At 54.0% G+C, this 13,281-nt stretch overlaps 5 protein-coding genes across 5 annotated transcripts; 3 read left to right on the top strand and 2 right to left on the bottom strand.

Moving 5' to 3' along the window:
- Positions 1–4,749: 4,749 nt before the first annotated feature.
- Positions 4,750–4,947, top strand: BBK36DRAFT_1170438 (hypothetical protein; the record flags this gene model as incomplete). The annotated part of the gene is made up of 1 exon (XM_024895445.1): positions 4,750–4,947. One exon carries the CDS (start codon positions 4,750–4,752, stop codon positions 4,945–4,947), a length of 198 nt encoding a protein of 65 aa, XP_024748076.1.
- Positions 4,948–5,079: 132 nt separating this feature from the next.
- Positions 5,080–6,471, bottom strand: BBK36DRAFT_1160922 (YjeF N-terminal domain-like protein; the record flags this gene model as incomplete). Its single annotated transcript, XM_024894329.1, has 7 exons — positions 5,080–5,182; positions 5,257–5,485; positions 5,555–5,651; positions 5,986–6,080; positions 6,144–6,209; positions 6,295–6,403; positions 6,460–6,471. 7 exons carry the CDS (start codon positions 6,469–6,471, stop codon positions 5,080–5,082), a joined length of 711 nt encoding a protein of 236 aa, XP_024748075.1.
- A 360-nt stretch (positions 6,472–6,831) lies between these two features.
- On the top strand, positions 6,832–7,270 carry BBK36DRAFT_1170436 (ribosomal protein S16; the record flags this gene model as incomplete). The annotated part of the gene is made up of 2 exons (XM_024895444.1): positions 6,832–6,908; positions 7,003–7,270. The coding sequence occupies 2 exons, from the start codon at positions 6,832–6,834 to the stop codon at positions 7,268–7,270; spliced, it is 345 nt and encodes a 114-aa protein (XP_024748074.1).
- A 1,081-nt stretch (positions 7,271–8,351) lies between these two features.
- Positions 8,352–9,986, bottom strand: BBK36DRAFT_6176 (hypothetical protein; the record flags this gene model as incomplete). The annotated part of the gene is made up of 4 exons (XM_024898369.1): positions 8,352–9,031; positions 9,090–9,249; positions 9,300–9,880; positions 9,953–9,986. 4 exons carry the CDS (start codon positions 9,984–9,986, stop codon positions 8,352–8,354), a joined length of 1,455 nt encoding a protein of 484 aa, XP_024748073.1.
- Positions 9,987–11,525: 1,539 nt separating this feature from the next.
- Positions 11,526–12,167, top strand: BBK36DRAFT_1096724 (hypothetical protein; the record flags this gene model as incomplete). Its single annotated transcript, XM_024889094.1, has 2 exons — positions 11,526–11,739; positions 11,815–12,167. Coding segments are annotated over 2 exons (567 nt in total), but the record flags the coding sequence as incomplete, so codon positions are not given.
- Positions 12,168–13,281: the final 1,114 nt, after the last annotated feature.

Raw genomic sequence — 13,281 nt, 5'->3', positions numbered from 1 at the left:
CCACGACCACTCCTCGCGATTCATCATCCTCAACACTCCATCATCTCGGGAACAACCAACTACCCTGGTTCCCTCACCGGATCAATGGCTCCTCGCATCGAACAAGAGGCGTTCGGACACTTGTGACGCGTTTCGGAATCCCGCAACACGTAAAAAGTTCCCTCATATAACACCCTTTCTCATCTTCAAACCTCCACGCTCACCCTCCCCCCCAACACATGGCCAGTATAGGATATTCCCATTACAAAAGTGATCCACCACATGCAACCAGAGCGGGCGTTGCAAGGGAAAGAAGGAAAAACCTCGACAGGTATCACCTCCTTACTCCATGTAAGCAAAACGGTTGTTGGGCAGAACTGCTTCTTTAGCGCCGCCTTCTGTTCCGATTTGCACTCACAAGTCAGGGCTTCTCCTCACTTCATACCAACCGCGCCAGAGAGTGGCCGAGAGGTTGCATCCCAAGCGAGTGGACTCACCGCCAGCCACGGCACGAGGGCAGTCCGTTCTCTGTGAGGGGCATACACATCGACGGTGCGTAAGATCGTGCCTGCAGACAAAGTAGCCGTTTGCAGGCAACAGAGATGCCTCGTGTCACCTCCAATTCGCAAAGTATGCCTATCAAATTCGTCATTAGGACGCTCGAGGGTGCTTTACTGCAAGCCCACCACGGCGGACTCGAATCCAAGCTCAAGGCTGCAACGTCTGTCAACATCCTCCGTCCCAGATAATCATTAGCAACCTCTTAGACAGAAGCAGCCAGAAAGAAGCGTCCTATCAAGCTCGTACTTGGGCATCAAAGGCCACTGTGTCCGTAGGCAGCACACGGATTGTCATCCGAAAGGTTCCTGCAGCGTTAGCAAGCCCCTTACTCCGACTCATTCACGCAGTCATGTGCCAGTCCGACTGGAGACTCCGTCAACGAGGGCATTGGCACACTGGCTGTGCTGCAGCACTTGATGCAACCGTATTTGACATCCCAGTAGGATCCAAGCCGGAGGTGAGGTCCGGTCGTAGAAGCGTAAAGCGAGCCAGCCTGCCCGTCAACAGCTAAGGGCACGTCTTCTCACAGGGTCAGTGGGGCATGAACGACACCAAACTGAAACGCGGTATACATGCCGAATCAATGTGATGGAAAAGAGGCCAGATATGACATGAAAATGTGATTCCCTGGGGAGAAACGATGAAGTTCTCCATCAGGTCATCAGCCCGAGTCCGCTTGCCACTCGGCCTTTTGATAATCCCTGACCCCGGATCAGTCTGGCCGTCATGAGGTAGCCCAGGAGAGAGCATTCCATGACGAGAGGTTAACGTGAAAGGCGAGGCTTCCCGCTTGTTCTCATCCACAAGGGGTCTTGGGGCCGTTGCTGAAGGGGTCACGCTTTGACGGCAAAGATGGCATGAAAGCAGATCAGTCCGCATCGTAAGATGAATTCAAACCCTTCGTCTTCAAGCAGTTTTCCCATCCGATGTGAATAGCACTGCCATTGCGTCCATTGAGTTCTAGAATATGGCCACGATGAGGCCATGATAAACTCGTGGCAACGAACGAACCCTTAGCCACGTATAAGCCTCGAGAGCAGCTCGAGCGAGAGACCCACCTCACACGCCGTCCTTTGAAGCCAGGCCGAGTCGACACGAGTGCCTGGCAAAACCTTATTTGAATAGCTCTAACAAAGCATCTCGGTCCGTAGCTGATATCCCACGTTCCGCATGCCAGACTCGCGCTTCGCGTCCATCCATCCGGTCCGGTCGTGATGAGGCCGTCTCAGTCCAGGCTCGGCCTTAGGTAATCAGCGTCGACCCTGGCGTTGAAAATCGTCAGTAGCCGGCGAAAAAGTTTTTCCCCTTTGCGTCCAAGCCCTTGCAGGCAAGGAGCAATTCCTCCGGGCGCCCAGAGATCCGTCTCAGACGCGCGCATTGATGCGAGATCGAACGAGACCCGGTTCACCGCCAGCCGGCGACCGTCTCCGCCCTCCAACGGGGGAACGGGGGAAGAAGGTAAAATTTTGTCAGCCGCGCAAACGGGAAGCTCGACGATGGCTTCTTCTGCCTGAGGGGCGTCTGCTGGCTGATATGGTGACCGGTGAGAAGGATGTCGCCGCAAGCATGTGGTCGCAAAGCCACCGCAAGCTGAACAAGGGAGAAGCCGCACATGTGGCGACCGTGTAAATTTTTCTGATAGTGCCCACGGTGGCAAGCGGGCGCCACTGTCGATCGCTTCTTAAAGGCCGCCGATAGAGCTTATGACAGCATCTCATTGGGCGGACGGAGGCATGTCAATGGCATCGGAACCGTATTATACTGTGCAGCGTCGAGCTGGTGAGATGGTAATCTGCAAGCTATTATCAAGCAAGCACGGAGCTGGACTGACAATGCGCGGACATTTCGATCGCAGCCCCGTGGATCCGTCTCTGTGATCAGGCAGGCTCACCGAGCGCATGCCGTCCGCGATGAGACACCACAAGCAAAGGGCCGAGATGCAGGGCAATCTCATCAGCTCGCTCACTGATTGGCTCCGATCGGACCACTCAGACGCAGCGCCGTGGCCAAGTCGAGCTTTGTTGGGTTGCCCTGCAAGGGTCCGACGGCATGCCGTGGCAGGCAAGGGACTCTGTGCTCGGTATTCGCACGGAAACCCATGGGCAAATTGTGCCTTAGGTTGAAATCGCATTGCTTTCTGTCCCGAAGCATCGGGACAATGGACGCTATTGTTAAATGCTCCGTTGCACGGCAATGGAAAATAGCAGCCGATTCGAGACTCCGCTTGGCTGGAAGTCGGGAAGTCCCTGGATGGATCTAGCATCGAGTAGATCAACATGGAAAATGGGCGTCCGGCTCGGCGCCACATGTGGCTGACATTGGCCCACGCCCCCTACTCAGGTATTGATGAGCTGTTGAGTCCTGTGCAGCTTCGTCCTTGATCTTCCTGTTGGCGTCATCGCGCTGGTGAGCGGCCTTCGACCGAGTTCTAGACAGGGTCGATTCCTTTGCCGCTCTAGGCAATATCTGCGAAAACTGATATCAGTTCTGTCTGCACATACGGCACTGCATGGGATCCTTCTTGTGCTCATCTGCTGCTGATGCCTGTTGTCGCAATGGCCTTCCCCGCCGCTGTGGCTGAAGCATGTGAACATATCACAACACCCTGCCAAGCCATGCTGCAACTGATCATCACATCTGTAGCCCAATGAAAGCTGGCCTGAATGCCAGTGCGGAGATGGCTGTCGAGAGAAAGAGCAACATATGCGAGCCATACGTGGTATATACTTTGATAGAGGTAAGATCGTCAGCAGCCACTCGTCATACATACTTACACGCACGACGGTGATACTATGCCCTCACTCCACATTGAGGCCACGGGTCAGATCTGCGAGCGATTGCAGGAGAACAATTGATCATATGGATGTCACGGCTACCGTTTGGGAACGGATAATGAGCCGTAGCAGCTTTTCAAACGGACTTCAAACACACCGGAGTGGGGGCCATACACGGCTGTGAGTGCAACACCGCCGTCCACGTATCGCACATTGTAGGCGGTATATCTCCACACAACGCCACCCCGTGGCGCCTTGAATTCCATGGCTTGGGCCGTGTGGGGTTGTTCACCCTGGCCAAGGAAGCAGCTTGGTTTGTAGCTACCAAGCGCCATGCTTTTTCTCGACAGCCACACGAGGCTTTGCAGGGCACGCACCGAAGCACGTCCCAGATCCAACCTGAGCCCGTTTCAAGCAGGGTCCTCGACCTGCCTGGGCCATCTGGGCGTCTCTCACCAGCTCGGCCAGGAGGCATGTGCCGATGCTAGCTGCGGAGAGCAGCCGTGAGTGGCATGACAGACGCCAATCGTACCAACAGGAGGCAGAGCCGGAAACCAGATCGGCATGGCATGGCCGGTGCTTGCGACTTGCAGGGTCCAAGCCCAGGGCGAATTTTCAGCCACGGGAGCCTTCGGACTGCCCAGCCTCAGTTCCAGACCCGGGGCCGTCCGTCTCAGTACCGTAAGGAGTAACAGACGGAGGAAACAAGATGGATGAAAAGTTCCTGAAGGTAGTAGGTAGTTCTAGAAAAAGCGGACCGTCTTGGGGCTCGCCTCGGTTTTGTAAGCGCGGCCTGGCGCCCCGGCCTATCACAGCGGGCAGGGAGCTTTTGCTCCGGGCTCGTTGCTGTGTCCCATTTGGACGTCGGATCACACATGGCTCAAGCCAGCACAAAGAAATGCGGGTGGTGCACCGCGATTTTATCTGTCAAAATGGCTCTCCCTCGCCGTTGCAACAACCGTGTGCCTTCTGCCGGCGAATCTTGCATCTTGGACGGCGCAACGGAGGGGACACGGCCACTACAAGCCCGCCTGTCCACTCCCCCAAGTCCGCTGTGGCCTGTGGCTTGTCTCTAGGACTCCAGGACCGGGCAGTGGCAACGGTTGGTAGTTGTCTCCGTCTCCAATTCGGATAGGAACCTCCAGTGCTCTCCTCCTTGCCTGAAGCCACATCCTGGCCCGATCCTCCCTTAAATCTTCAGGCCCGTCCGTCTCCTCGGGACGCCTGTTTTGCGTTGCTCGCTGGTTGGCTCAGCTTCAACGGCTGTATTACCGGGAATACGCCCTGCCGCTCTCCGTCGACCACTTTCAGCAGCTGGGGACCAAGCCTCGTCTCGCTCATGTTGCCAACACCAGGACCAGGACATCGCCCTACCCCTTGCCATCTTTTGACATCCGTCTCCAAGAGTGCTTGACGGACAATCTACTCGAGATAAATGTGCACGGCGCATATGGCTGAATGCCCAGTCTGCGGGAAAGAATATCTTCTCTTGGTTGCTCTGTGTCCGAACGCCCGGCCGCCTTCCAGCGACTGTCCTCAGGGGGTCACCATCGTCAACGAGGAAATGCGTGAAGGCGGATGTCCGAGTCCCGTCTGTCCCAACAGCTTGAGAGGAGGCTGCCAAGTGATGTAACGACTAGCACAATTACAATCGAGGAAAGACACCCAAGTTCAGCCGAAACCAAAGGAAATACAGAGAGCCACGACAAGGACGCGACACTCGGACGCTCCGGGATTTGACTGACCCCCTTGGAATGAAACTCGATCAGAGTTTCTGCTCAGATGATCCTATCTCAACAACCTGGTCGACACCCTGGTATGGAGGAACCTCGAAGTTATACTTTTTGGCAATCGATGGAGACACGAACCTGTAACCGCTGGTCAGTCCGCCAGCCTTGAGAAACCTACCTATTAGAGCATCCATCAGCCCAGAGGTACGTACCGTCCACCAACAAAGTGCCGGCCAGTGAAATGGTTGACCAATGGTTTAGGAGCCGTCAGGCTGACAAGAGCTGTCGGCATGAAAGAGCTTCCTAATCCCGTCTTCGGGGGGCCGTTTTCGATATCCCACGACGACGGCGCATCCACTGAAGTGACGGGGATTTTGGTCTCCTGGAGAGATTGGATCACGGCCGGAAATGGTTCCCGAACCTCGCCTGAAAAGCTGAATCCTAAAGCAAGCGTCAATCAAGCAAGGTCATCTTTTGGGGTTTAACGAAGCAAAAACAAAAGGCACCAACCGAATATCGCGTCCACTATATGGTCCGTTGATTTCATGGCGGACGGAAAATCATCGACAAACGGAATTTCGAGATCTTCGAGTTGCTTCGTCAATCGCTGCGAGCCATGGTTAACGACTTTGGCTCCTGTGGGGGAAACGTTGAAAGAGTCGAAATTCAGAGACAGCAAAGGGAAGACGAGGGGGAAAAGAAAGGAAATTGAAGCAGGGTGGAAAGCAATTGGGCCATCGACGATGTACCATCCACGAGACATTTCGAATGCCAAAGAACCAACATTCTCCAGGAACGCCCACTCCTCGAGGGGTGGGTGACTTCAGAAGATCGCATAAGATACCCAGAAGCACGTATTGATAAAGAAACATTGTATGAAACATGGCTTGTGCTCGCTGATCCAACAATCTACAAGCGTGGCCGAACTTCAGCAGACGTACCTGGTAGAGCTCATTCTTGCTTCTCTTGGGGTAAAAGATGGTTGGTCTGTACCCGTAGTAGAACAGATGTCGTGCGGCGACAAGGCCATCCCCGCCTCCAGATCTCGGTCAGATCTCTTGCACATCGGCAAAAAGGAGATAAGGCGCGGGACACACACCATTATTTCCAGGCCCACACGCCACCAGGATTCTTGGGCCTTTGTCCAAGGGCTGGACACGGTAGACTAGTGAGTGTGTTCTCTTAGCAATCCCGAGGCAGTGAATTCATCGTGGACTCTCCCGCCCAGCGACGGCTGCTCACTCGCTCACCTGCTTGTGACACCGCCAGCCCAGCGAGCTCCATGAGCTGGTCGATTGAGAATGCGCCAGTGCTCATGAGCTCCTGGTCCAGCGCGGCGGCGGCCTTTGCGCCGAGGGTCTGCGCAACACGGTTAGCGCTAGCAAGCGACGCAAATGCAGAGAGTCATGGCAGACCTTGATAGCCATGGCGAATCCGATAGAGTCGAATGAAGCAAAGTTATGAGATTCCTGTACCCAGAGGTTCAGTCTTCGAAGGGCGAGCAAGCTGCTTTAAGACTGCTGCTCCTGAGACGCATTCGGGTATTGTCATGATGTCGTGGGAGCGAACTTTCCCATTTATAACACCTGCGTGATGTCAGCGATTTTCGGGTCCTGCTCCGCGGCTCTGTGATTGGCGGGGGCGGCGAAACTGCAGCTCCGGCTCGAATTCGTTTTTTCGGCCAATCTGCAAAACACCAAAGATTGGCCAATCTCAGCTGCGCTTGTGGTTACGAGATTTTGCTGTTCTCTTTGAAGCCTTTGCCTTGCATTGCCCTACCATAAACCATGGTTGTCAAGATCCGCCTTGCCCGGTTTGGGCGCCGCAACTCGCCTTTCTACAACATTGTCGTGGCTCATGCTCGGTGCGTACACATGCCGATCCAATTGCATCACCCCGCCTCGAACAATGCCAGCCGTATAACCCGGACGAATCTTGACTGACTGATACCTCTTCAGTACCGCGCGCAACTCTCGCCCCCTCGAAGTCATCGGCACATACGATCCTATCCCTAAGCCCGACCCCTACGACAACTCCGGCAAGCTGCACAAGGACATCAAACTCGACTCCCAGCGCGCGCGATACTGGATCGGTGTCGGCGCCCAGCCCACGGACACGGCATGGCGGTTGCTATCCATGGTGGGCATCTTGCCGAAGCGGAACTTTGCTCCCAAGGAGAACGAGTCCAAGGGTAGCGTCAAGGCAGGCGATGTGAGGATCCGATAGAGGGTGGAGAGATTGGAGAGATTGGAGTCGACCAAGGCAAGAGGCTGTGCAAGTTCGGCTGTGGGATGATTTGTATGATATGTGATTTTGGGCATTTAACGGCGTTGATTTGGGTCTGACATAGAAGGCGAATACCACAAGGAGCTTGTTTCATGTCGTGTGAAGCTTCCTCAAATTGTACCTGATGGGGGATCGAAGCGGCATGCCTACTGACGAATGTGACATGGAGTTCTTTGAGAGGCGTTGGGGAGCCATTTCCTATGCGAACTCGTCAGGGTTTGGCAATCGACGGAAGATGTTCAATTCGCACAAAGAATCTCCTCGGACACTTTCTCCTAGCACGGATGTCAAATTGCAATCCAGTCCTTTCATGACTGTGGTTGTGCCGAAGAAGTGCTGATATCAGCCTTTGCCATTGCTCTTGGTTCGCTCTGACGAGTTAGACGCAGCGCGGAACTTTCTACCTTGATCTTTCACGAGGCTAGATTCGCGCTGGCGAGCAAACAAATTATGACTTATTCGTTGTGCTTTCTGGCTTAGTGACGCAACGGTCAGGGTGAAGACGCTTTTGACTGGCTAATCCTATCCAATCTGGAGACAACCCTACCTACCATTCCTTCACGGCCAAAGAACGAGAATGACATACTGGTCAATACAAAAGTAGTCAATCACATCTCCAATCGGTATACAACATTCATGTCATTCTGAACATATCCATATCCCTATGTGGCTCATGTCAATCACATCTCCTCCGCCAAGGCATATAGCGTTTCGACATCATGAATCTCATCCCCATAGAATGTTAAGTATATAGTTTCGCTGTACGGCTTCGTCAACAGTATGCCTGGTGTGTCCAAATAAAGGAAGGAAACCCAAAATGAAGAAAACGATGTGACGCCAATGACTGCCCTTTATCAAACTCCACGCATGTCGACAACATCTGCAGTAAAATTGTAGCAAAAACCAAAAAGGAACGCCTCTCCAGAAGAAAAGATAAAATCTCTCCCCCTCCCCCTCCCTCCCTCTCGCTCACGACCGCTATGCGTGTTACCGGCTGAGAGCAACATTGTTCTCAATCATGTTAATGAGAGACGGCGAAAAAGATGTTCATAATCAGGCAGACCACCATAACAATCATTCCGTAGATCGCTAGTGCCAACGCCATCTTTCGCAAAAGGCCGTGATCCACGTGCTCCAGGTCCCATCGCCACTTTCTACGCGAGCGCCAGGCAGTTGGGCTCCGGTTGCTCGCGCTGCTGGTCGCACTGCGAATGCTGTGGCTGCTCTGGGCAAGCATCCCGGAGTCCTCAGTGTCGGATTCGTCAGAGCCGTCTATGTCGTCGTCCTCCTTGGCCAAACGCTGGTGATGGATGCTTTCGGGATCACTGATTTTGTAGTAGAAGAGACCGGGAAGAATAAAACTGATAGACGTAGATCCTGTGCTCCCAACAAAGGCAAGGACGCGGTCAAGACTGCTGACTGAGAGAGCCGTGATGTATGCAAAGGTTAGAATCATCGTAGTAATGAGCGCAAAACGAAGATCGGACATTGGCGCAGTGCTGCCGTGGTCACCCCGTTGTGCCGGTGCTGAAGTGAGCAGGGGGGAACCAGCTCGGCCACCGCTCGTGTTCCCCCGGTTCGGTCGCCAGTTGAAGACGGCATCAAGAGAGGCACGGCAAGGATGGACCTGTAGAGGGATGGAAAATAGCACAAGTATGACAATCGCAGCCTTGCCAATCGTGGAGGCGACTCCAGTGGGGTCTGAAATATAGTGCATTAGTACGAGGCGCTCATCATGCTGATCGCAAGGAGTTCTTACACATTGATACAATGTTTCCAACGATGTCGTTACCGAAAGTGATGTAGCCAGTAATGGCCACCAAGACGTAGATGGACGCTGCGGATCCAATACTAGATCCGACAACGCGGACGACGCTGAGTGGGGTGTTGTCCTTGATCTCGTTGAGAATGGAGAACATCTGAGAAGAGTTAGCGACTTCACAAAACCGAGAGAGAGCAAGAGACGCACGTTTTGGTGGCAAGTGTAGGCGAAGACGACCACCGGCAAGGCACTGAGCGTCTCCACGGCTCCAGCCCATTGAATAACGCGGATGTTGCTAGGATCGGCATGGGGGTCGACGGAGAAGTGATAGATGACCAAAACGATGAGATATCCAATGGATACCAAGGCAACTATGCTGGTATACTTGAGAGAGTCGAGCCTCTTCAAGAAACTCAGGGGAATAACCAGGAGCATAAAGGCAGTGATCCAAAAGTTTCGGTCGACCAGGTAGGGGATCTTTTCGGCATTGCTGTTGAAGCCCAAGGCCACGCCAGGCATAAGGTCGCCAATGATGATCATGTACGAAACTCCGACACCGAAGCACTTGATGGCAATAGCCGCGTCGAAGATGACGGACGCATTAGGATACGTCAGCTGGGACAGAGCGAAGAATGAGGATGATCCCCGGTCGAGGTAGCGCGCGCAGCGGGACTGGAGGTAGAGGCCAAACGCGGAGGTGAAGCCCGACCAGAGTATAAGGAGGACTCCCAGCATGATTCCCATGTGCGACAAGACGGAGGGCATGGCAAGCGTGCCGGCTCCAACGACTACACGCCATCAGGTCAGTATATGTGATTGCAGATGCGAAATTGAAGCTTCGAACTCGGAGGGTCGCGCACTGGTATTCAGCAGGTTGATGATGCTGCTAATCATCGTAGCCTGCCCGCCATGGCCATCTTTTCCACCCCGGCGCCGCGATCTATAAGCCAGAAGAGGCGAGTCAGTCGGCCATTCAGCATCGAAATGCGCACAACCGCGGCCCTCTTACTCACCTTGACATGCTGCTGGAGCCCCCCGGAGAGGCGACCCTGTCTGGAATGGTTTGGTAGTTGGTCATAGCCAGTCTCGCTGGAGCGTGGACAACGGGCAGTCGCGCTGCTCAACGGCCCTAGATGTACTTTGCAGCGGGCGTCTCTCTTCCTCTGAGACGCAGCTGGAAGTCTGGTCGGGTGACGAGCGGTCGATGCGAATCTTCGGGTGTAGCAGACGGAAGCGCGGTCGTGCGACACCAGCAGGGAGGCAGTAGTATCTGGTCTCCGGCGGCGCTGCGATGCGTCGTTTGTCGGAGCAGCGAGCGAGGGTCGGCAGGACGAGCGGCGATGGCGAACGAGCGGCGGCTGGGTGCCCGTGCGGCCAGGCGAGGGTGAGGTGAGGTTGAAGATTGCGGTGGTGATGGCGGCTCCCGCTGCTATATTGGCCCTGACGGGGGCGGAAAGGCGCTGTGCTGGCCAGTGACTGCATTTTACAGCGGGGGCGTGCCCCGGACCCTGGCGGCCGGCACCCGCAGCCAATCACAGCGACCGGCGCATGTGGCTCTCTGACACCGAGCCCGATTGCGATCAAATTGCGCCACTCCGTGTGCTGTCCGACGCATCTGGGCAGGACGACGACGATGAGTAGGTATGCGGCTGGTGTTTGAAGGTGAGATTCCAGAGCGTAGATCCTGTCTGTGTTGTCGTCGTTCAATGGCTCGTGTGCTGGTGCTACAGGCAAGCTTATTGCTACCAAAGGCCTACTCAAGCGCAGAAGTCGTCTAAAGCCACAGTCAGGCACAAAAGCATGGAGGGTAACAACTATAATAGCATGCCTGGTGTGTGTATTCCAGGCAAACTGTCTCATGGCGATCCATACCCTCTCCGTAAAGACGGGAGATCGATGTAGCACTTTGGGGTGTTGGACTCATGGAGGCACGTGTGTTCTGATACACTGAGGCTTGGCGATATATTGCGATACTTAGGTACCTTGAACGTTCCCCATAAGCTGTTCCTCCAGGTGACGATGAATACCCCAACGAGCATTTTGTTACAATTTAAAGTCATTACAGGCCCAAACTCTTTATAATTGTAGGCAAGTAATTTCTTACAGTGTACTCACTTATACGAAGCTTCAATCTTGTTTCCAAGGACCTGGAGCATCAACAGCGCACTTAAAATCGACAAATCACAGCGCACGACACTAGCCCGCCTCTGCCCGCTAACGGACGGGGAGCTCCAAGCCGAAAGCGACAGTGCAGCTTCTCCTCCAAAGCGTCATAGTGCAACCAACCACATCCGAATTGCTTCCATACTGCCCACCTACTCACAAGCTTCACGGAACCGTGTCGCGCAAACCGCAGAGCAAACGCATCTAATCGTCACCCTGATACGCAGCCTATCGCGGCCTGGATTCATCCAACACACAATGTCGGCGGAAATGGACGACCCCCTCGACAAAACCACTCTTGCGACCATCTCCCTCCTTGAATCGCGCCTCCTGCGAATCGAGCATCTCCTCTACGGCACCAGCGCCTCCCCCTTCTCCAGCCAAAACCAACATGAGTCCGCGCTCCAGAAGATGGACGCCTTGGAGCGGCGGTTTGCCAAAATGACGTCCCAGATTCGCGTCTACGCGGAGCTTCTCAAAATCTGTCAGTTGCAGCTTCTTCGCGCCTAATCACCTGTCCTCATACAAGCGCATCTTCTGACAATCTTCGCATCTGCAGACAAATCCAATCCAGACCTCTTCCACGCGCCTCCCCCCTCGCAACCCCCGTCCCAGCTCGACTCAGACGCCGTCCAATCCATCGTCCTCGCCTCCGCGTCCTCCTTCCCCGCCACGCTCTCCGCCCTCACCGCCGTCAAGGACATTCCAATTCCCGACTCTTCCACCAGCGCAAGCCTGATCTCGCTCACCAAGCGCATGAAGGCCATTGAAGCCACGCAGATTGCGCAGACCGCTGAAATTTCCGCTCTCCGAAGTAGAAGCGAGGCGCTTGTGCGATCATGGTACGAAAACGGGGCAGTAATGGGCTCTCAAGTGTTGGCGCACTCGGAGAGCAGAATCCAGAGGATCGAGCGTGAAGTGAGGAGAAGAGAGCGACTACTTGAGGAGGAGAAGCACGAAGAATGAAACGAGCTGGTTGAAATAGTGCATGCTATTCAACCCTGAGCAGTCGACACGAGAGCTGCGACGCTGGGTACGAAGAGAAACGCATAATGAAAGACAGATACCCCATATAGATTAGAGACCGCCGCGTCGCCCGGCTTCGAGGAATCCCGAAGCTGAACACGATAGGACGTTGGCCAGGCTCAAACCTCTGCAACTCGCAGTTGTTGGTTCATAAGAGCGCAACCTGTCACGCTGCCACACTAAAACACGAACAAGCAAAGGTGAAGCAACAAACCTCTCCTCAATCCTGAGAAGCCTTCAAACTCATGACGCATCACGTCTGTATTCGCGTTTCGTCAAGTCAGACAACTTGAAGTTGAGAGACCCTATGGCATAATCAAAGGCTTCCTACCATAGTTACGACTATTAGGAGACCTCCCGTATCCTCTGCCGACTGACCCAGATTGAACGGCCGCGTGATACACATAAGGTAACTTCTCAAGCCCAGCGAAAAAATCACAACTCTCTCACCCACCAACAACATAAGGAAAATCGGAAACCAAAGAAAAGACGTCTTCTGCCAAGGACAATAACTTGTGGCGTCTTGCTTTCTGACCAAAGGTTCAACCTTCGGCCAAGGGCAACTCCTTTGAAACCTTGTCTGAAAAGGAAAAAGCCGGAAAATTCTCCACTTTTTTAGCACGTGCCTGATCAGCAGCCAATGAGACTGGCGGGGCGGTACGTACCCTCAGTTCCCGCTTGCTAAAAAAACCTTGAATTCATTGCAAGAGAGGCCGCCAAACGGGTCTAGTCAGGGGTACGATGGAGACTGGGCCAGTTTCAATTTCGACGATGCGAGTTTTGAAGTTGCTTGATGACTGTGAAGTGCTGTTTCCTCTGCGCAGAGGAAGAAGAACCGCTGACGATGTTACTTAGTGATGAAATTATTGAAAAGTATTTGATTCTTGCTTGCTATCCATTTCTTGTGAAAGCATCACTGTTTTCAAGATATACCCGGCATGACTCTGTAGTAAGCATCATAGGTGTATTGGCGATTCGGATGTGATGAACTTGAGAAGGT

This window comes from Trichoderma citrinoviride, assembly GCF_003025115.1.
Source record: "Trichoderma citrinoviride strain TUCIM 6016 unplaced genomic scaffold BBK36scaffold_10, whole genome shotgun sequence".
Classification (NCBI taxonomy): domain Eukaryota; kingdom Fungi; phylum Ascomycota; class Sordariomycetes; order Hypocreales; family Hypocreaceae; genus Trichoderma; species Trichoderma citrinoviride.
This window is presented reverse-complemented; position numbering and strand designations above follow the sequence as displayed.